General features: G+C 52.0%; 2 protein-coding genes and 1 long non-coding RNA gene across 27 annotated transcripts in view; 2 read left to right on the forward strand and 1 right to left on the reverse strand.

The window, feature by feature from the left end:
• The window catches only part of CUL1 (cullin 1), an 88,088-nt gene extending 73,590 nt beyond the window's left edge, over positions 1-14,498 (forward strand). For all 7 annotated transcript variants that reach the window (XM_036246544.1, XM_036246541.1, XM_036246543.1 and 4 more), the window contains exons 10-22: positions 109-216; positions 288-394; positions 3,227-3,275; positions 3,607-3,738; positions 4,811-4,928; positions 6,016-6,092; positions 6,469-6,600; positions 8,417-8,509; positions 11,996-12,043; positions 12,122-12,204; positions 12,687-12,792; positions 13,132-13,245; positions 13,947-14,498. In XM_036246544.1, the coding sequence (XP_036102437.1) occupies positions 109-216; positions 288-394; positions 3,227-3,275; positions 3,607-3,738; positions 4,811-4,928; positions 6,016-6,092; positions 6,469-6,600; positions 8,417-8,509; positions 11,996-12,043; positions 12,122-12,204; positions 12,687-12,792; positions 13,132-13,245; positions 13,947-14,027 (1,248 nt within the window). In that variant the 3' untranslated portion in view covers positions 14,028-14,498. The remainder of the gene's footprint in view (positions 1-108; positions 217-287; positions 395-3,226; positions 3,276-3,606; positions 3,739-4,810; positions 4,929-6,015; positions 6,093-6,468; positions 6,601-8,416; positions 8,510-11,995; positions 12,044-12,121; positions 12,205-12,686; positions 12,793-13,131; positions 13,246-13,946) is intronic.
• Positions 14,499-14,681: 183 nt separating this feature from the next.
• On the forward strand, positions 14,682-16,565 carry LOC118619566. The gene is made up of 3 exons (XR_004957294.1): positions 14,682-14,977; positions 15,084-15,192; positions 16,517-16,565. It is a non-coding gene; the product is annotated as an uncharacterized LOC118619566 (long non-coding RNA).
• Positions 16,566-19,219: 2,654 nt separating this feature from the next.
• The window catches only part of EZH2 (enhancer of zeste 2 polycomb repressive complex 2 subunit), a 58,828-nt gene continuing 55,872 nt past the window's right edge, over positions 19,220-22,175 (reverse strand). For 15 of the 19 annotated variants that reach the window (XM_036246396.1, XM_036246390.1, XM_036246389.1 and 12 more), the window contains 5 exons: positions 21,659-21,754; positions 21,001-21,082; positions 20,228-20,308; positions 20,045-20,129; positions 19,456-19,531 (listed from right to left, as the gene is read on the reverse strand). In XM_036246396.1, coding sequence (XP_036102289.1) covers positions 19,471-19,531; positions 20,045-20,129; positions 20,228-20,308; positions 21,001-21,082; positions 21,659-21,754 — 405 coding nt within the window. In that variant the 3' untranslated portion in view covers positions 19,456-19,470. Of the gene's footprint in view, positions 19,532-20,044; positions 20,130-20,227; positions 20,309-21,000; positions 21,083-21,658; positions 21,755-22,175 lie in introns of all 19 variants that reach the window. The other 4 variants (XM_036246403.1, XM_036246386.1, XM_036246402.1 and 1 more) reach the window with 4 other exon arrangements.

Below are 22,175 nucleotides of genomic sequence, written 5' to 3' on the forward strand. Positions count from 1 at the left end.
GATGATGGAACCAAAACTATTTCTGACTCACTCATGAACGTATGAAGAAATACCCGTAGTAGCACATTAGTACCAATTTAATCCCCTTTTGTGTGTTTCCTCTGCCAGGACCCCAAGATGTACGTGCAGACAGTGCTGGACGTGCATAAGAAGTACAACGCCCTGGTCATGTCAGCGTTCAACAACGACGCGGGCTTCGTGGCCGCCCTGGACAAGGTGGGTGTGTGGGCGTGTGGCTCTGCGGGTGACCGTGGCGCCAGCCCTCTGACTGGTCTCTGTGATCGCAGGCTTGTGGACGCTTCATAAACAACAACGCCGTCACCAAGATGGCTCAGTCGTCCAGTAAGTCCCCCGAGCTGCTGGCCCGGTACTGCGACTCCCTGCTGAAGAAGAGGTACAGTGACTCATGCTTTTCTTAGCCAGCCTACTTGAAGTCTCAGCTTTCATTGAGGAGTTAAAATTTGTGTTACATGTGACATACACAGAATTGTAATTTTTGGACCTCTTGAGATAAAACTATATAATCTTCTTAAAAGATCCTTCATGCTGCGTGTTACACGCCTAGGTCATTTTTTTTCTTACATGACTAACGTCTTGAAGACTTGCAGGCAGTAGGACCCGTTCGTTGGTCACACTCTCTGGTGAGGTGGCGATGACAGCAGAAAGTGGCCATTCCCTTCCACCCCCCCGTCCTAGTCTGGGGGGCTGACTTCCAGCTGAGACCTCTGCCTCCGGCACCTCCACGCGAAGGCCTTGTGTCCCACAGCGCTTGGGCGCGTCACCTCCATGTAGTGCGTTTGCTCCAGAGGGGTTCCACGTTCTTTATATTTTAACCATCCTTTTTTTTTAATCCTCACCCGAAGATATTTTTCCATTCATCTTCAGATAGAGTGGGAGGGAGGGAGGGAGAGAGAGAAACCTCAGTGTGAGAGGGACGCATCGACTGGTTGCCTCCCGCTCGACCCTGACCAGAGCCAGGGACAAACCGCAACTGAGGTGCGTGCCCTTGACTGGGATTGGACCCACAACTCTGGTCCGCAGACCAGCACTCTAACCGCTGAGCCAGACCGGCCAGGGCTATACTTTACCCATCTTAGTTCTCAGCCAGTCCTTTGGCTGTGGAGGTGGGTACGTGTGTTGAGAACCAGAGCCACAGAGCCTACTGCAGTCTCTCCTGGGCTGTGTGGCGTTCCCGCTGACTGCGTCTGCTGTGCTTTCCTCCGCTTCTCTCACCTGGTCGGCTTCCTGGTTTACTGCTCCAGCCATTACAGCAGCAGGTGTTGTTGCGATCAGTTTTCACCCCCCCAATTTTGCTGGTTTAGATATTAAGAAATTGTATCATAAACAGCTCTCTAAGGTTTGTATAATCCCGTTATGAAAAGGACCAAGAATACCTCCACATACCAAGAAAAAGGCAGCAAAACAGGTCTCTCTTCGAGTTGTGGAATCTTGAGTAAAATGTTAGCAAGCTGAATATATCCGTGACCCGAAGAACAGCTCTCTGGGACAGGGTCTAGCTTCCTGGGGTGTGGGAGGGCTCAGCAGCGGATCTGATGTAACTCACCAGATCAGCTGTGTCTTTGACGGGCACGGGAAGCATTTGACAGGGCAGTCACCATGACATCCTCCAACTTGACCAGAAAGCCACTTACCCACAGCCGGTGAGATTGAGTATTTGGGGTTTTCCTAATCATTACAGTGCTGGTCTCAGGTATAATTAGCAAACTCTGGTCACATTCTCTGATGGGTTCATTTCAGGAATGAAAATAAACTTGACGTTGGAATGCCTCTTCTGGCTTGATGTCCTATTTTAGGCTACATAATATAAACATTTTCAATATTTTAAATATGGAGGTGCCCTAGTAGGACCTCAGTTTCCTTGACAGAATACAGTATCTTTTTACTCTGTTGTCTTTTCATGAATGGCTCCCATCAAGTCTCTTGCTTTTCACATTGAGGACGTAAAGCAGACAGAAGAGCAGAGGGTTCCATGAACGAGCCATGTTGGTGCGTGGGGTCGAGTAGGTGCCATGTTGGTGCGTGGGGTCGAGTAGGTGCCATGTTGGTGCGTGGGGTCGAGTAGGCGCCATGCTGGTGCGTGGGGTCGAGTAGGTGCCATGTTGGTGCGTGGGGTCGAGTCGAGTAGGTGCCATGTTGGTGCGTGGGGTCGAGTCGAGTAGGTGCCATGTTGGTGCGTGGGGTCGAGTAGGTGCCATGCTGGTGCGTGGGGTCGAGTAGGTGCCATGCTGGTGCGTGGGGTCGAGTAGGTGCCATGCTGGTGCGTGGGGTCGAGTAGGTGCCATGCTGGTGCGTGGGGTCGAGTAGGTGCCATGCTGGTGCGTGGGGTCGAGTAGGTGCCATGCTGGTGCGTGGGGTCGAGTAGGTGCCATGCTGGTGCGTGGGGTCGAGTAGGTGCCATGCTGGTGCGTGGGGTCGAGTAGGTGCCATGTTGGTGCGTGGGGTCGAGTAGGTGCTCGTTAAGCAGCTGCAGGACAGAAGCGGCCCTGCCCCTTGGTGTGGCGAGCAGGGTGGGGTTTCTGAGCCACCTGCTGTCGGCGGGCGGAGTGCGTGAGCACCTCTGGTGTGGTGGCCAGGGCCATTCTGTACTGTTTGTGGGGTCTTCTTTATAAAGGTCTCTTGTAGTGAAACCTTAAATATTTTATTTATCCTGAAATCACCTTGTGATTAATGTTCCTTATACAAAACAACAAATGAATCAGGTGCTGAAGGACAGCCATCTGTCTTGCAGACAACTACAGGCGGAAGGCAGACCCGAGTCGTTGTTTAAAGCCTTCATTATCTTTCGTGGTTAGGCCACTGGAAGGAAACGACATGCCTTTTTATTTTATTTTTGTAACTTAACACATGTATTGTAGAGGCTATTAGGAAAGTAAATACTGTTTACTTATATTTAAATGGATTATATTGCAGGAAAACTTGATTCGGAATCTTTTTATGAACTTTTTAATAATTTTCTTCCGTTGATTTTCATCTTGGATATTCTAAGTGGTTGTTTCACAATCCGTTTTTCCATGGTCGAGTTACAGTGTAAGATGACGAAACTGCCCCAGTAGGAACCATTAACATCCTCTTAATGGACCCGTCGGAAGGACACTGGTCATTGCAGTGTTCAGACCACATTCTGGTACAGCAGTTTGATTCAGTGGTGCTTGCTGATGGAGCAGTTTCTCATTTGTTATGAAAACTGCCTTTTCTTTCATTTCAGCTCCAAGAACCCAGAGGAAGCAGAACTGGAAGACACACTCAACCAAGTGGTAAGGTGCTCACTGGTCACACCCGTTCTCCGGGGCTCTCCATCCGACAGCTGTTTTAAGGTTGTTTATATAAGGATATCTGAAATGTGAACAGTAGTGGAATCATTTACTTTATTTTGAATCTGTGGTGTCATTAATTTTAGTGTTTGTACTTTCTTCATAGTACTAAATCCAGACCAAACCAATGTTACGTATTTTTAGTATATGAATGCATTCAAAGCCTGGGGTGGCATTGTTTGCCCTGATACCAGGCCAGCTCAGACAGAGCAGACGTGTCAGCCCTGGTGCCTGTGGGCAGGGGCCTCAGTGTGCTCCTCTGTGGCTTTGCCAGATGGTCGTCTTCAAGTACATAGAGGACAAGGACGTGTTTCAGAAGTTTTACGCGAAGATGCTGGCCAAGAGACTCGTGCACCAGAACAGTGCGAGCGACGACGCCGAAGCAAGCATGATCTCCAAACTGAAGGTGAGTTGTGTCTTCTCTCGAAATAATCCAGTTTATAAGTTGTTATTAAAGTTCTTAGTTTCCCCAGAACTATTACCATGAATTGGGCACAGCTGCTCATCAGTGTCTGACAAGGAGTTTGTGCAGGATGAACTCTGCCAGGATCCGTCCAGCCCAGGCCTCCTCCCTCGGGCCTCCCCACCCAGGCCTGCTGTTCCAGCCGCCCGACTGCTCGGCCTCCCCCTCGGCCAGCATGGGGGTGTGGCCCATGCTCACACGCTGCTGGTTCCGGGGGTGCGGTGTTCAGCTTGCTCTGCGTCTGGGTGGCCGCCTGGACCCCTCACCTGCAGGACGGAAGCGCCTGTCCTGCCTGTCCTGAGGAGGCGGTGCTTGCTGAGACACGCTCTGCCTGGGCCGCCTGCGCGCGCGGCCTGTCCGGTGCTGGCACCTCTCGCAGCTGCTTCACTTTGCCCTGAAGCTGTAGTCTGCAGGCATCTCACTTAGCTTGGGCCCATAACAAAATGCCAGGCTGGGCAGCTTAAACCACAGATGTTCCCTTCACCCATGCAGGAGGCTGGGACGTTTGAAATGAGGGAGCCCACTGAGGTGCTTTCTGGCGAGGGCTCTCTTCGTGGCTTGCTGATGGCCACCTCCTCACCGCGCTCTCACGTGGCAGAGGGGGTAACCCGCTGTGTCTTCTTAGAATGGCTGTTCCCGTGGAGGTCACCCGTATGGCAGCATCCAAACTCAGAATCTCGTTGGGGTTAGGGCTTCAACATAGGAGTTTGGGGAACACAGCTCATTCCCCAGCAGCGGTTAAGAAACACGGACACATTGTGTCACCTGCGTCGGCCAGAGTCGGGCTCTCACTCAGACATTCAGGTGGCAGTCGCGTGTGCGTGACGACGCAGCGTCCCGTTGGAGCTGTGCTCTGCTGCACCCATTCTGACCAGACTGACCCTGAGGGCGGTCTCGCGCCAGCCCGGGCGGGGGTTTGACAGCGGTGCACCTCCCGCGCAGGGCTCTCGGCTCCCCTCGCGGGCGCCTGTACTTCCGTAGGAATTAACAGGTCCGTTCTCTGGGTCTGTTTCAGCAAGCGTGTGGGTTTGAGTACACCTCTAAACTTCAGCGGATGTTTCAAGACATTGGCGTGAGCAAAGATTTGAACGAGCAGTTCAAAAAGCACCTGACGAATTCAGAGCCGCTGGACTGTGAGTGCGCATGTGTTCTCGGGCCCCTTTTCCGGCAGCGTTCTGGGAGAAGTCCGTGCCCTGTGTTGCAAATGAGACATGCAGATGTCACGAGTTCAAGGACAGACAGACAAGGAGTTCCTCCCAGACGCTGTGTGCTCCTCCTGACCCTGGTGACGTGGGCGGAGGCAGCCAGGGAAACACTGACCCTCCCAGGGCCCGTGCGGGGGACGCGGGCGGGGGGAGGCGCGGGGGGCGCGGGCAGCGGCTACACCAGGCCCTGAGCTGCAGTCACTTCGATGTGCTGACGTGGCGGCCCTGCCGTGGCACCGGCCGGCCAGGGCTCCACGCAGAGCTTAATTTTTAATTATTATTTTAAATCTTCATCCAAGGAGAGGTTTTTATTCATTTTAGAGAGAGGGAGGGAGAGAGAAAAACATAAACATCAATGCGAGAAACATGGATCAGCTGCCTCCTGTACACACCTTGACCAAGAATCGAACCCGTGAACTTTTGGTGCAAAGGATAACGCCCAGCCACACCGGCCAGGGCTAATAATTTTTTAATCCTCAGTTTGGATCCATTCGAATTTCTCTTTTTTTCCGTAAAGTGTAAGAAACTGCCCTGGCCGCGCAGGTGACAGACTGGCAGGAGCTCCGGCTTCGGGCGGGCGGTGCTGGCGTCAGAGCCACTGTCTTTCGGGGCTTCTCCCGGTTGGAGGAGCTGTTCTGCTGTCGATTTGGCAGTGCGGCGGCCCGTGGCCAGCGTTGGAGGGCTGGCTGGCGTGCGCTTTGGGCTTGTGTTCTCGGCTGGGCTCCAGGGCCACCTGTGCCGGCGGCGCTGAGGTTGCTCGTGGCACAGGACCGAAGCAGGGGGGGCAGCCGCGTGCTGTGCACCCTGAGTTAGAGGGGAACGAGAAGCTCACTCTTTGGAGGAAAAGAATTTGTGGCTCTCCCCCCTTTTACTGACTTTAATTGAATAATTTAATTGAAGTTTAATTCTGAGTTTTATGTTGAAGCAGGACTTTTATTGCATTGTCTAAATAATAAAGAGCGTTTTCCAGTTCCTAAGACTAACGAAGTGTCTCCCTGACTCCCGCCTGCCCCAGTGGACTTCAGTATCCAGGTGCTGAGCTCCGGCTCGTGGCCGTTCCAGCAGTCTTGCACCTTCGCCCTGCCGTCCGAGGTGAGGCACCCCTGTCTTCTGCTCACTGTGCCGAGGAGAGGGGAGGGCAGCCTTCCCACAGAGGCAAGTGGGTCTGTGAACACCTTCCTGCTGGGCGGCGCACAGTCCTGTGGCTGCCTCTTCCCACCCGGCAGAGCGCCTGCCTTCCCTCCTACCCGTGGGACCTAGTTGGCGCTGGACAGATCTGACTGTCCCCACCTGTCTAAAATAGAAACCTCTTTTTGATTGTACCTTCACATACTTAGTTTCCTGTGCTTTGCAAGAGCGCAGCACGCGGCCTGTGCCCTTTCCTTGGGGATAAGCGCTGGCCCTGCGCTGTAACGGGGCTGCTTGCCTGTGGACGGGGGAGGTGTGTTCACACAGTGTCCTCCCGCAGCTGGAACGCAGCTACCAGCGCTTCACCGCCTTCTACGCCAGCCGGCACAGCGGCAGGAAGCTCACGTGGCTGTACCAGCTGTCCAAAGGAGAGCTGGTCACTAACTGCTTCAAGAACAGGTACACTTTGCAGGTAGGTCACCTTCAGGTATTGGAGTATTTTTAAGTCCAAATGAAGATAAGACAAACTGTGGAAATCAGAATCCAGTGATTCACGCAGCAGAATCTCGAGCTGAGCTGGGCGCAGCGTGGGTCCTGGGTCGAGGAAGGATGTCGGTGCTCTTCTGCGGGAGGGCCGTGGGGGCTGGGCGAGACGACCTGAGAGCAAGTGTCTGCACCGCCCCTGCCTGCCACACGTCCGTTCCGGTGGGAGCTTAATAAGTTGTCTGTATTTAATTACGAGAGTAGTTCTTTCCTTTGACAGAGCGGTTTCCCATCAGTAGGAACTGTGGATGCTCACAGCAGACTGAGTGCTGACTGTAATAACCTGCAGTGAAGGCCTTTTCCCTCCGAGTCCAGGTTCTTTCTGCTGGGACCTGCGTGCAGGGTGGGCCTCACGGCTAGTAGCTTTGTTCCCTCTGCGAGCGTCTCCCTGGTGAGCTTATGAAACCACCGCTGGGCAGTTGTTAAGTGTTGAGAAACCTGAGAGTGCACCCCACAGACTCACACTCTGCGCAGTCAGCTCGCAGTGACCCCCTGATACAGTAGCTCAAGGGTGTAGCATCCCGCGGGCTTGGGGAACTTGGATGTAGACACTGTACAACTGAACTTGTTTTTCTTTATCCCCATGTGCACATAGAAGAATTCGCGAGTTCATACTTTAGTTCCTAAAATGTCAGTGCCCTTTCTTTGACCTGGTGCACACTCAGCAGGGGATATGTCGGCCGTGTCACAGTGGCCCAGGGCAGCTTGAGGTCGTGGCAGTGACCTGCTCTTCCCCGCCCTTGTATTTTTATTTAAGATACTGTTTTCTTTAAGTAATTTTTATATCAACTTTGTTGAGAGAATTTACATGCAATGAAAGGCACCCCTTGTGCGCTGACCCGTGTGGCTCAGCTGGTTGGATGTCGTCCAGTACACCAAAAAGTCACCTGTTGGATTCCTGGTCAGGGCACATGCCCAGGTTTCAGGCTCAATTCCCAGTAGAGGGCGCGCAGGAGGCGGCCGAGCCATGTTCTGCTCTCTGAAATCAGCTCTTTTAAAAGGCACCATTGTGGGTATGTGGTTTGCGTTGTGACAGGTTGTACGCACCGGTGGGACCACCACCAAACTAGGGGACGCGTCTTTGAGATCTGTTCTGATGTGGGTGCTGGTCGGGGGGAGAGGCCTGCGCAGCCCTCAGAAGGGAGCCTTGGAGTGTGCTCTGCGGGGGCCTCCGGTTGTCAGCCTCCAACCTCGGCCTGAAGCACCTTCTCTCAGCTCTGAGCAGCCTGCCGGGTTCCTGGGGGAGGGAGGGAGGGATTCCCGTGGGAAACGTCGGGGAGGAGCCTTGGGGCGGCCACTCACCGCAGGGCTTCAGGCCGCGACCTGGCACCGGTTTCCAGGGAGAACCTTAGAGCCCTGTGGTTCGCCTTGAGCCACATCAGACTTCACACGGCGAAGTGCTGAGGATTAAAAAATCAAATATAATTCAGTATGTTTTATGTCAGTAATGTACCAAAAGGTAATTTTCCTTAGTGTTTGCTCAAAAACAAATTTGAAGGGTGATGCTTAATGTTTATATACCAGATGGGTGTATCTGTATTTGTCTGTATAAATGAGTGTGGACATGTGTGTATTTACATGGACAAAGCATTTCAGGAGAAAATTCAGTATCACTTGAATGTCTGGAAAGGAGGGAGACGCCCTTCCAGGAGCTTCCTCCTGGTGGGTGCTGTCTCGGAGCTTCGCACGAGGTGAGGTGCTGTGGGGTTCCCGTGCTGACTGCCTCTCTCACGGGGCACCTGCAGGCGTCTACGTTCCAGATGGCGATCCTGCTTCAGTACAACACGGAGGATGCGTACGCGGTGCAGCAGCTGACGGACAGCACCCAGATCAAAATGGTACTACTCCTCCTCCTCCCCCTCCTCCCCCCTCCTCCCCCTCCCCCTCCCCCTCCTCCTCCCCCTCCTCCTCGGGAAGGCGCGGGGAGGCCGCGGGGCTTTGCAATGGATATTTGCCTACAAATAGGCTCTTATTCCAGGGTTTTAATGCACATTTTTTAAAAGTTTAGTTTAAAATTTTATGAGTTTGTTTTGAGCCAAACTGACTCAAAAAATATGTTGGGAAGCAAGACGTCAAAATGCTTGGGAGAAGAACAGTTCTGCGGCCTCTGTCATGCGTTGGAAATTAAGGAAGGGACGAGATCAGAGAGCAAGGTGCAGGTTGGCTGCTGGAGAGCTACCAGAGGGTTGGCCCTCTTGAGAGTCAGAACCCCTTTCCAAGGGTCACTCTGGCTTCCAAAAGTGGTGACCCAGATGCACAAGAACAGCAGACAGCGCTGGCATCACACCTTCTGCAGTCATAGGCCTGGGCTGGGAGTGCCCGCTATGACCTGCCCGGACAGGAACGTGTGGTCAGGTCACCTGATGAGGTCACTTTCCATAGAACCCCTTTATCATTTATTTATTTATTTTCATTCTCACCCAAGGACATTGTTTCATTTTTTGTTCAGATAGAGCAGGAGGGAGAGAGAGGAAGAGGGAGAGAGAAACATTGACGTGAAAGGGACACATTGAGTGGCTGCCACCCGCACGACCCATCCAGGGCCGGGGGACAAATTGCAACCGAGGTACATGCCCTTAGCGGGAACCGAACCCAGGTCTGTCTGGACCGCAGGCCGACGCTCTAACCGCTGAACCAAACCAGCCAGGGCATAATTGACTCTTTATTGTTGAGTTGTACTGTGTGCGCGCGCCTGTGTAGCCCCTCGTCAGGTGCTTAATTTACAAAGATTCTAATTTTGATGAAGTCCGCTTGATATTTTCTTTTGTTGCTTGTGTGCTTGGTGTCCTATCTAAGGAACCATGCCTATTCTAAGATCAGAGACTGTCCCTTCCCTCTTGGTTGGGTCACCGACCCTCACGGGTCAAGGACTGCAGAATGAGTTCCTACTCCAGTCTTTGGTAAAGCAAACAAACCTTCTTCACTCAAAGAATGGAGACAGCAAGCGCATGCTGTCAGGGTGTGTGTGGGGGGTGTTCTTGGGGTTTCAGGGGAGCACGTCTCTACCCAGGTGTGATCGGCAGCCTGCTAATGAAGGAAGGCGTGTCCACGGTCATCTGGGGAGGGTTGCAGGTGGCCTCTCAGCTCTGGTTGGTGGGTGTCTTACCTGGTTCTTGCTGGCAGGCTTAGCTCACCTGGAAGTTCTGCCCTTGTCGGGTGGGGTGGAGAAGAGAAAAGTCAGTGGAAGTGTCTGTATGTCTGTCCTTATACCAGTAGTGAGTGTTGTTTTGTAGGCAGTTTTGGGATTGAGATGTGCAGCTGGGCTCTTTTCCAGGACTGTTGGCTGTTCTGGTCTCTTACATTTCCGAGTAAGCTTCAGAGTTAGCTAGTCCGTCTCTGCACAGAGGCATCTGGAATTATAACAGGGGTTGCATTCATTCTGTAGACTGCTTTGGGGAGCGTTGTGAATTTTCTAATCTGTGAACATGGATATCTTTCCATTTATTTATTGTCTTCAGTTTCTCTTAACTGTGTTTCATAGTTTTCAGTATACTAGTCTTAACACTTCCTTGGTTGAATTTATTCCACAGTATTTTATTAGATTTGATGCTATTGTTAATTGAATTTTGTTCATTGTTAGTGTATAGAAATACAAGTGATTATTGCTTAATGATTGTGTGTCCTGCAGCCATGCTCCACTCATTTATTAGTTATACTATTTTTGTGGATTCTTTAGGGCTTTTAAAAAATAACATACAATCATGTCATTTACAAATTCAGATAGTCATACTCCTTCCTTTTCCTGTTTGGGTGTCTTTTTCTTTTTTTCTCTTCCTGCCTGCCCTGGGCCAAACCCCCGGCACCCCCAGCACACGCGGAGGAGAAGGCGTCCCCGCCCGCCCGCCCCGGGGAGCCGGACCGGAGCGTCCGCTGTGAGCAGGGTGCTGTGGGCGTCCTACAGGCCGGGCCTCGGGCTGCAGCAGCCCCTCTGTCCTGGTGCTCGGTGCTCCCATCGTGAGTCTCTTCCCATGTTTGGCTCCTTGTTCACGTGCTTTTCCTGCTCTGCTGGTGACCATGTGTCGTGTGGATCGGGGGCTTGTGTGGAACCGCGGCCGCGTTCTCGGGACAGCCCACCTGCTGGCTTTGGTTTGCTGGAATTTTCTTGAAGATTTTTAGCGTCTATAAGGTATATTGGTCTGTCGTTTTCTTGAGTTTTGTCTAGTTTTGGTGTCAGGGTAGTACTGGCCTCACACAGTGTGAATTCGGCTCCAGGGTAGTCCAGAGGACATCCTGAAACCCCGATGACAAGTGAGTTTGCTCCTTTGTGCACAAGAGTCTTTTCTCATTGCTCCTCACTCACATCGAAAAGAAGACAGAAGCGGGTCTGCGCCGGGTCCCTGCTTCAGAGCTGACACGTCCTCGGTGGCTCCGCGTGGCTCCTGCTCAGAGCTGACACGTCCTCGGTGGCTCCGCGTGGCTCCTGCTCAGAGCTGACACGTCCTCGGTGGCTCCGCGTGGCTCCTGCTCAGAGCTGCCTGGGCTCGCAAGCTGGAGGCGGGGCTGCCTGTGGGAGGTGCTGCTCTGCGCTTCTGGGCCGGCGCCTAGACGACAGGCCTGTCACCTTGACAGCTCGAACCCCATGCCCTCCGCCCAGACGGTGCTGAGGGAGGGACGCTGGGTGTGCGGGCACGGTGCGCTCGGTTCACGGGGGCGCACAGCTGGGAGCTGAAGGGAGCGGGAGTGACCAGCCCACCCACTGGTCCTGAGGGGACAGCCCTGCGTGTCCGTGGACAGTGCTGTGCGGCCCCACTGGAATGAGTGCCCTGGGGTTTGCCTCAGGTCAGTGCCCACGGGGAGCTGCGGGCACCTGAGTGAGTCCGTTCCTGTCAGTGTGAGGCGCTGGTTCCTGCCGGTCTCTGAAATCGAAGTGTGACAGAATCATCAGTTTTCACCGCTAATGAAATCAAGGGTAGTAATCAAGCCTTAAAAGGGGTTGGTGTAGCCCGGCCGATGTTGCTCAGTGGATGGAGCGTCATCCCGTGGACGGAGGTCCCGGTGCCCGGGTTGTGGGCTCAACCCCCGGTAGGCGGCGTACAGGAGGCAGCTGATCGATGTTTCTCTCTCACATCCATGTTTCTATTCCTCTAAAAAATTAATAAAAACATTTTTTTTAATTAAAAAGGGGGGGTTGGTGTCACTTTCAGACGTAGGTGCTGGGGAACGTAGTGGATGTCGGGAGCCTCCCAAAGCACCACCTCTCTCCTGTGAGCGTCTGTCGGTTTGGGCGACTTGTTTTTCTGTGGAAAAAATGGATCATGCAGTTGCTATGGTTTTTATTGCAAAGAAAAATGTACTTTAACTTACCCTTTTCTCCCTAATTGCAGGACATTTTGGCGCAAGTCCTACAGATTTTATTGAAGTCGAAGTTACTGGTATGTTTGTGCACTTTTTATGTTTAGCTAGAAAAAGCCTTCTTCTGAGATTATGTGGTGACAGCTGTTTCCTTATAGGTCTTGGAAGACGAAAATGCAAATGTTGATGAGGTGGAGCTGAAGCCAGATACCTTAATAAAGTTATATCTTGGTTATAAAAAGTAAGGAAATCTGCTGACTACATGGTCCTAGACCACAGCCCGGCCCCTGGCCCCTGGCCCCTGCCGAGCTCATGAACTGCGGCACTGCCAGCCGGGTGGGCGGGAGTTTGATGTCCACCTTTGGTTTCTTTGATGATTCTGGATGTTTCTCCATTTAACTCTGCTTTGGTCTTGGATTTTTTTTCATTTGGCAATTAAGTCTCCTTAAGTAGCTCACTTGGGAGTTGAGCTCGGTGTCCCAGCATCTGACTCCCATCTCTCCTGGCGGTTTGGGAGGGCAGGGAAGGGGCTGCCCCCCGGCCGCTAGCTGCCCCATGGCCGGGGTAGAGCGCCTGGTGGTCGGACGGCCGTTCCGAGCGCAGGGTGGGCGCTGCCAGGGTGGGCAGGCCCGTCACCTCGGCCGTCTGGGGAGCAGCTGGAAACAGGACCTGTGCTGCTGGCCTTTCCGAGTAACAGCGGTGTCTCCTTGGTTGTCTTGACAGTAAGAAGTTAAGGGTTAACATTAATGTGCCAATGAAAACCGAACAGAAGCAGGAACAAGAAACCACACACAAGAACATCGAGGAAGACCGCAAACTGCTGATCCAGGTGACTGGGCACACGCCTGGCCGTCTGTCTGTCTGTCTGCGGCCTGGGGCGGCTGTGAGGGGCGCATGGTTCTGGGCGGGGCCGACGGATAGCAGATGAATGCAGTGAGTGTGAGTCGCAGGGAAGGAGGCTGTTGAGTGGAGGGTTACCAGCTTCTGCGGCTTGGTTCATAATTTCTCCTGTTCTTTAAATGTTTTATGGTTGGATTGAGTTATTAGAATGCTCATAAGCGCAGAGGCAGCAGGCTGAGCCCTGGCCGGGCCCACGCCGAGAGCAGAGCTGCGGCCGCTCCTCGCCGCCCTGGGCACTGAGGGGCCGTGTCCCTGCTCTGCTCCGCAGGCGGCGATCGTGAGGATCATGAAGATGCGGAAGGTCCTGAAGCACCAGCAGCTGCTGGGGGAGGTGCTCACGCAGCTGTCCTCGAGGTTCAAGCCCCGGGTGCCAGTCATCAAGGTACAGGGGTCGCAAGCCGAGGTGGTCGGTTCACTCTTTTAGAAGAGACGCAGCTAAGAGGAGGTCGTGGCTGTTTCCTGAAGAAGACTTAGCTATTCATACACACTAGGTTTCTGCAAAAGAAAATGGGCTTAATTTTTAAGCTTCCATTGAGATGCAGAGAGAAGTGCAGACATCCCCAATGCTCAGCCGGGGGCTGTGCCGCCGGGGCCCGCGGCCCCGCCACACTGCGGACACGTGGCCCCAGCGCTGACGTCTGGAGCGGAGTGCCCACTGCGTGCGTCTGCATCACGCTAGGGAGATGCGTCCCGAGCGTAGCGTCAGGCTCGTGTTCGTCCTTGCTGTGGGGGCTCCTGGGAGCAGACCGCAGCTCCTGTGACCACAGCTCCGCTCCTTTCTGGCTGGGCTGAGAGAGACCACAGCCAATGCAGAGGGCGCGGTGGACAGGCGGCTCCCACAGCCAGGGGCCCACAGGCTGCTGGCCCTGGAGCACCTGGCCCAGCTCGGGGTGGGGAGGCCTGGCCCCCAGGGGACTCCATTCGGGAAGGCGAGGTCCTGGCTACACGCCGGAGGGATGTACGAGGTGACTTTCCTCCCCACTGCGCGCTCAGAGGCAGGGGATCCATGGCGAGGGTGCCTGTCTGTTCTGATCATAAATGTGTTTTTCTTCCCTGCCTCTTCCTTTTCTAAATAACACCCAGAAATGCATTGACATTCTGATCGAGAAAGAGTATTTGGAGCGAGTCGATGGTGAAAAGGACACCTACAGTTACTTGGCTTAACCCTCGTAGGGGTCTGCCTGCTGCCGCAGCGGTGTCCTGGGGCAGGACAGCCAGTCCCAGCAGCCGCCGCCGCCACCGGCCCCTTCTCACTGGAGACCAAGACTCCCATCAGCCGACTCAGATGTACATCAGAACTGCTCAGGATCGATACATTTCAAGTCTGTAAATATGGACACCGACGCCATTTACCCTAATTTAAGAACAGGGGAGACTCATGCTGAGGCTGCATGCTACTGCATCTCATCCACCGGGCCGCGCCCAGGCTGCCTCTCCGCAGCACGGGGTGCGGCAGCACTTGGAGAGGAGTGAGTGGATCCGCGTGTAATCTGCTCTGAAAACCCATTTGTATAGTGTGTTTCATTTTCTAATGTGTGAAAATAAAGAAAATTAAAGGATTTCTGTACAAGTTGCATTTGGTTTTGTTTTCAGTTTTACTAATTTCTATATGTAAATAAAAGAATGGTTGTGCAAATTTATATTCCCAGTGCCTTCCTGCAGCCTAACAGGCTGCATGCTTCAGACCTTAGGGTTTTAGCCCCCTTGTCATTTGTTTCAAGACGTGGATCCTCATTTCCAGGACTTCGTCCAGTGGCCTGGGGGTCCGTGATGTGTGGATTCCGTCCGCCACTTGTGAGAACGAATGGGTAGTTGGTGTTCTGACAGGTGGGGAAACGGAGGAGAAGAGGGACTGTCACCGCGAGCAGACAAGCTGGGAGCGACGGCGGCCCAGCCCCTGCCGAGCCTGCGAGGCCCCAAGCATCAGACCTGGAGGCAGTGGGGCCGGAAGCGCCTTTATTCCTGTTGTAACTACAAGAAGCCACAGTTCAGGGTGCGCCTGGAAAACTCCCAGGATCCCAGCGACGGGGGCATGAGCCCCTCCATCCGACTGGGGAGCCGGACGGCCGGACCAGAGACCGGCCAGCAAGCCTTTGCTTTTCACGTCCCTGCTGGTAAGTTGCATGTTCTCGGCTGTGTCCCCAGGAGACCCGCTCCCAGACCGGGGCCTGGGTTCCAGCTGTGCGTCCCCATAACAACTCCTCTGTTCTTCGCCCGCAGGAGGTCCCACGCTCTCTCTCCACCTCCCTCGCTTCCTGACCAGAGGACAGAAAAAACGAGGAGGGAGCAAGACCTCCCTGGGCAGGCTCAGCCCTGCTGCTCGGCTCTTGTAAGTTCGTTTTCCTCCTGAACCTGTTTCTTACGGATGTGAGGACCTGAACATAATCACCAGAGTAGACCTATATGGAGTCAGTTATGGGCATAGAAGACGACGTAGCCAAAGAAATACGCAAAAGTTAAGTTCTTAGGAATTTCCTGGAAAAATCTGGCACATAACAAGGTTAGTTTTAAAAGTTAAAGTTTAAAATAAAGTTACAGGTGCCCTGGCCGGTTTGGCTCTGCAATAGAGCGTCGGCCCACAGACCAGAGTCATGGGTTCAATTCTAGTCAAGGGCACGTGACTTTGGCTGCGGATCAGTCCCCAGCCCTGGTCGGGGTTGTGCAGGAGGCAACCAATCAATGTGTCTCTCTCTCTCTCTCTCTCTCTCTCTCTCTCTCTCTCTCTCTCCCACTCTATCTGAACAAAAAATGGAAAAAAGTATCCTTGGGTGAAAAAAGTTACAGGCTATAAAAGTAGTAGTAAGACTAAACGCTTAGATAATGGTTTCCACACTTATTTAGTACCTTTTCCAATGATTCTCCTGGTTTATACACTGGGAAAGCAGAAGGAGCACCTGGGGTGGGGCCCACAGCCCGCCTTTCCTCCCAGGAGCTGCTTTTAGAAAGTGTGTCTTGAGCTCCCTCAGGATCCGGGTACCCTGGGGTCCGTTACTTGGCTGAGTCAGGATGCTCAGCACAGGAAGCAAAGGAACAGGGATGGGTAAAGAGGTGGTTACCCGCACCCTCAGATCCCGCCCCTGCCCTCGCAGTAGGTAAAGGTGCGGTATGATGGGTGCGGAGCGAAAGGGCGGCTTAGACTCGTTCACGTGATTTCCCCAGCCACATCCCAAGGACGGTCAGGAGCCTCCAGACAGCCAGAGAACTGAGTTCCCTTACGTGCCAACCTGCTAAATGGGAAACACTGGGAGTGTGCTGTCATGGCGGCTGACGTGGGAGTCTGACGCTGCTGCAGGCAGAGTCCCGGGTGTTCTGAAAACCCTCTGGTGAGGGCAGCCGTGTGCCAGGCTGGCTGCTGCGGCCCAAGGGCACAGGCCAGGGAAGGCAGGTCCTTCCCCAGTGGTCTTCGGGGGTCAGAGGTCCCAGGGGGGGCTGTTGTCCAACACCGGGTGGCCTTGGACTGCAGCCAGCCCTGTGGTGGCGCCTGAGGCCGCAGCCCGGGCACCGAACTCAGTAACCAGTAAGGGAGCAGCCGATACAGGAACAAGCACCTGAGATTTAAAATACTCATTGACTAGGCACTTGAAGATGAGCAACCTCCTTGCTGAACACTGGTTTCTAATTTCTTGGGAAACTGACATTTTACCACATGCAAGTGAAGATGCGCTGCCCTGCTTGAGCTGAATCCCACCTCTGATGGCAGCTCCTCCTCTTTCAGGAACCAGTGACCTGGCTGACTGGGTGCTTCCGCCTCACACCCTCGGACCTCCCTTCCGGTTCTCCAGTGGCCAAGGGGAGGGGATTTTCTTAACCCACTGTGTGGAGATGGGTTCCCCTGCAAGGAGCTGTTCGTATTTGGTGTCCTGGACCCTCGCTGGGGTCATCGGTGGCAAGGGGCTGAGGGAACAGCAAGTCTGTCTTTCAGCCAATTCCAGTAGGAGCCCAAAGCTCAGACAACTTTCAACAGAATCCTGAGGTTCTTTCAGCAAGTTCTCTAATTGGGACCGTTTCTTGATGACCAGTCTACAAGTCTTGCATGACTTGACTTTTGCAGGGCGGGGGCAGCTGTTGAACACCTGGGCACAGGTGAAATCAGTCACCGAATGGATAGCCAGACAGTATTGAAAGTACTTTAGCAGCAGTTCTGGGTAGATGATTATAATCGGCATTTTTAAATAACTTACAAGATATTGATTAAGCCGAACTGTTATTTCATGGTGCAGAAGTCGGTCTGTGGATGAGGTGCTGCCTGTTAGAGCCACGGGTCATCGTCATGAAGTTTTTGGGTTTTTTTAGTAATTCACCAATTTTAGGGAGAGGGGGAAAGGAGAGAAAAACATCAGTTTGTTTCGTTTATTCACGCGCTCAAGGTTGCTGCTTGTATGTGCCCCGACCGGGGCTCAAACCCACATCCTGATGCACTGGGACGGCACCAACCAACAGCCATCCGGCCAGGGCTTCAGGAGCTGCTTTGTGACCATTAGGAGCTTAGGGACCCACTGGGCCACTTGTTGTCAGTTGCCGTCCTCCTTGCAGAATGTGATACCCCAAACCTGGAACTGACCCATCTGCATTCCGGTGCGTCTGCTGCCCTCCGGCACCCCTCCAGCAGGGACCGCAGCAGCGCCTTTCCACCGTGCGCCCCAGAAAACACGCAGAGCCTGGCTCTAGTTAGGGCGCTGACCCTTTCCCTTAGATTGCCAAATGAAAACATGGCAAAAGCCAACAACAGCTGTCTGATGTGACTGAATCAAAATTACACTATTTTTGTGTCAGATTGGCAAAAAATAAATTTTTGTGCCATAGAATTTTAGTAATTAGTTTGAGGTGAAAAGGGTTGAAAATCACTGATCTATGGTAATGTTGGGGGACGGGGAGCATACTAAGCTTTGTCCACATCCTGGGTATTTGAACACCTAGGGTCACTGTGCCCCCGGAGGAAACTGCAGCCGACCCGCCCTGATGGAGACGCCCGCTGTCACCCGGCTCGGTGACGAGGTGCGTGCCGAGTGTTCCCGGTAGAGGCTCTCGGTGTTCGTGGAGGGGTCCATTTCCAGTCGGTGCAAAAGCTGTGCAGTAAGAATGTTACTGCTTTTGTCCCGGCTCATTTGGCTCAGTGGTTAAAGTGTCAGCCCACGGACCAAAGAGTTGCGGGTTCAATTCTAGTCAAGGGCACGTACCTCGGTTGCAGTTCAGTCCCCAGCCCTGGTGAGGGTCATGTGGGAGGCAACCAATTGATGTGTCTCTCACATTGGTATTTCCTCTCCTCCTCACTCTATCTGAAGATAAACGGAAATACATCCTCAAGTGAGGATTAAAACAGAATTACTGTTTTCCAACAGTACACCTTTAATCTGTCCTTATGCTGCATTTGGGTGTGTGGAACATTCAATGAGAACTTCTCAGGACCCAAGGCTCCACACCCCAGCTGTTTGTCCGTGTCAGTAGACACTGCTGGGCTGAGCCACCTTGGGGTGTCCTGAGCAGGCCCGCGTGTGCTGGTGAACAGGCGAGCTGTGCTCATGCTGAGTGCCCGGGGGGAGGAGCATGGACGTCCAGAGCAAGCTCGGGAGTTCTCCCAGGTGACTGCTGGGCGTGGGGCACTCTCACCTAGGCGGAGGGGCAGTCCAAGCTGTTTGAAAGGAACTGAGGCAGAACATAAGGGAGGCCAGATCTTTTTGCTGCCAAAGCTAAGTGGCAAATTAACTCTTTTGGGATTCGCATTGCTATGGCTTGTGCGTTGATGCAACAGAAACCAGAGTCTTACCAGTGTTTGCGTAATTGGAACAAAAGGTGAGTTTCAAATAAGTTTTCTGTTAAATACTATCACATATAAGTCCACTTCCTCTAACTCTGGGAAACCAACTCCACTCAGCTGACCCACAGTACTGGTCTGTGGGCAGGTAAGGAAGCTTGTATTTCTGAAGGAACTGAGAGCAAGACACCTAGGCCAACACCATCATCTTATATGTGGAGAACGAGGCAACTCTTCAGGCCTCCACCCCGGGTCTCAGGCTGCAAGGATTGTTATTAATAAGCAACATTAAGTGTAATTAGGCCAAGTATATACAGTATTATGTGTGTATAATGAAGTCATTTATGTTACATATTTACATGTATACAGGGGTGGGCAAAAGCAGGTTTATAGAGCTGTGATACGAGAGTGAACTTCTGTACGCACCACTGTAAACCTACTTTTGCCCCCCTGTATTTAGTATATAATGTCATAATCAAGCAACTTAATACCACACTGATAGGCAAAAGCAAAGGTGTTTGATGCGAGCACTTGCTTCTCTCTTGGATGCAGTCCTTTTCTGAAATCAGCAGACGCTCCGTGACAGAGGCCGGTCAACCACAGGGAGAAGTTCAAGTATTCTTTATTCAAAGTTGAAAAATGTACCATACTGCATTATTGCAAAATACTCACTGGTACAAAACACTTTGCAGCTGGTGAAAAGGCATAAAAAGTTTACTTTTAAACTCATCACTATAAATTATTCTTACAGTACTTGCAAATCTCAGGATTCAAACCGCACTCTCTAGATTGCCCACAGTGCTCGAGGGTCCTGAAGCTAAGGCAGCTGTGCCGGAGGGGAGGAGGTAGCGGACGTCAAGGGATCTCCATCTCTCGCTCGATGCCCACGTACTTCAGGGCGTCGGCCTGGCTGTATCTGAAACAGCAGGAGATGGGCATGAACACAGCTACCCACTCACATCAGTGGGGGACACCAGACCCTAGTTTATGACAACTCAGTACTCAAAAATGTAGCTTCTGAGTAGGAATTCAGCCACAGATTTAACTAGACAGTCATCTGACTGCATAAATTTAGGTAAGTGTTAAAAATACCATGTCAGTTTATCCCCCGTGCCTAAGACCTATTAACACTAATGGGGCCCCTGTGTCCGCAGCTTCCAGAGGCTGACCAGGTAGGGTACTGGCCAGTCCTCCAGCACTGAACAGTTAGACAACCATAGCGCACACCTGGCTCTTACCAGCGGCATGAATAATGGGGCTTTCTGCATTCTTTGAAAAATAACCCATACTCTTTTAATGGAGACTACACCTGAACTGTCTGCCAATGCCCAAGGCAAAGAATGACCCAACAAAAGGCCAGAAAGCTGTCCCCAGTTTTGAGTCCAGGAGAACAGCCCTCAGGTCACACCAGAAAGGTACTGTTACCAACCTGTAGTCAAAAAACAGTTCTTCACCAGTCTGGATGGCTCTCTTCGCAAAGATCCCTATCCTGTGATCGCCATTCACCATCATGACTGGAAAGAGACATTGGTGTCAGCAAGAGAAAGGACTTGGCCACGCGCGAATCTGTCCCAGGGTGCACGGCACTACAGCTGAGGGTCCTGACACCTACCTTTTGCATAGCAGTTTGGATTGACTGAATGATTTGCAAAACGAATTTTGTTACCCTTGCGGGTTGCATCCACCACAAAATCTAAAGAGGAAAAAAAGAACAATGTAGTGAACAGTTTCAGTTTTAGATCAATAAACATGAAGTTACTATGATTCCGGAATACACAGGCTATATAGTTCTTCAGGGCTTGCCTTCAAAAGCAAGTAAATCATTCAGCCAGCTTCATGCAGTATGAAATGACATTTGCAAGAAAATGCTACTCTAGATAAAATTGCTAATTCAAGATAATTGTCTCAAATACTATTACCTCATGTAAATATGTAACGGGATCTAATTTCTGCCCAACATGAAGAATAAGCATTTTTTGTATCTAAATTAACTTCCATTCTGCTTGGGAGACCTGTTCATAGAAAAACCTGTCTATCCTCCTTGTTTCGGCTGAGGGTCATCAGAACATCTCAGGTACTAAGCACCTGCTTTTCTTGACAGGACTCCAGACCATGTTCTCTGCCTGATGACACCCAGGAAGTGTTGGAGAGGCTTCGAAATTCAGTGCCCGCCCAGGTGACTCAAGACCCCAGGCTGTCCCACAGCCAGCATCTGGCATGGCTCAGAGCTCCCGAGACCACCTCCCTAGAACATTGCCCGCTCTGCCAGTGAGGGCTCCTCCCCACAAGTGACACCAACAGCCAACAGCTCAAGCCAGGGAATGAGAAATACCAGCTCAGAGGATGAATGAAGGGGCTCCCGAGTGCCCTGACTCCTAAACATACCGTTGTTCAAGTTGAAGAGAAAGCTGCACATGTATTTATCATACACTTTGCCTCTTCTGTCAGCTTCATCTTGAGAAATTATCTAAGACAGAGGATAAGACAGCATTGGGTTAGGTGACCACACACAAGAGAATCTGACCTCCCTGGGGAAAACAACACAAAGGGTGACTACAGCCAGTTTCTTCAGTCTGCGTGCTGGTATGTCCAAGAACAATGGATTTTAAGGACTTCGACGTTAATCACTTTCTTCAAGTGTAAATTACTTTGACCAGTCTTTAACAAACCGAAAAACTCAAACAGGATGGGCTGACTCCAAACTGAATGAAGCTAGCCCTATGGCTTTTCCCTAACTCTACAACTAGAAAGGCATAAGATTAATCACACTCATTTCTAGGTCCTTATTAATGAGGTTGTGGATAAGTAGGACAGACTCTTACACTGCAAACCTCATTCCCCCATCTTGTCTCCTGGTAAAAGCTAAATGTGACTAGTACTGGAGCAGTCTAGTTACCAAGCAAACCAAACCCACCAGCATAAATCCAAGCCACAAAAAGGCATTTTGTATTCATTCATTTCTAAACCAGACCCACTGGTCATGCCCAGTCACAATCTGAAACAAAGTTGCTACACACAGAGAACAGCCTGGAGCTGGCCTTACCTCTCCACAGTACTCTGAGATGAATTCATTCTTCTGTACAGGATCTTTGATGAAAATCCCCCAGCCAGCCACATCAGATGGTGCTAGCAATAAATGCTGGAGAATAAAGCACAATCGTTTAATCGAAGGACAACAATTAGATGCTGACAAGTTGGACCACAGGTGAATTTCTTCAACTCCTCAGGCCCTTCTAGGGTCAAGTCAGCAGGAAGCCACCAAGTACCCTGAATTAAGAAGAACCTATCTTGACAGGTAATCTTCTCCACTTTTGCCAAAGGGGCTGACAAACCGCAAGGACAGTGCTTTGGGGTTTTTGTCAACGAAGTACAGAATGTAAGATCCAGCTGCCAGAAAAGCATCAACTAGCTGTCCTGGCCGTCCTTCAACAAGGTGCTCACACAGCTGCCGTGCACTTCACACATGGACACCAAATCCCACCTCTCCCCACAGTGACCTCTACCATCAGCTTCTCCATTTCAGGTTTGGGATCCCTGGCTCCTTTATTCCTACCAAAGCT

The sequence above is a fragment of the Molossus molossus genome, unplaced genomic scaffold, assembly GCF_014108415.1.
Source record: "Molossus molossus isolate mMolMol1 unplaced genomic scaffold, mMolMol1.p scaffold_m16_p_7, whole genome shotgun sequence".
NCBI lineage: Eukaryota > Metazoa > Chordata > Mammalia > Chiroptera > Molossidae > Molossus > Molossus molossus.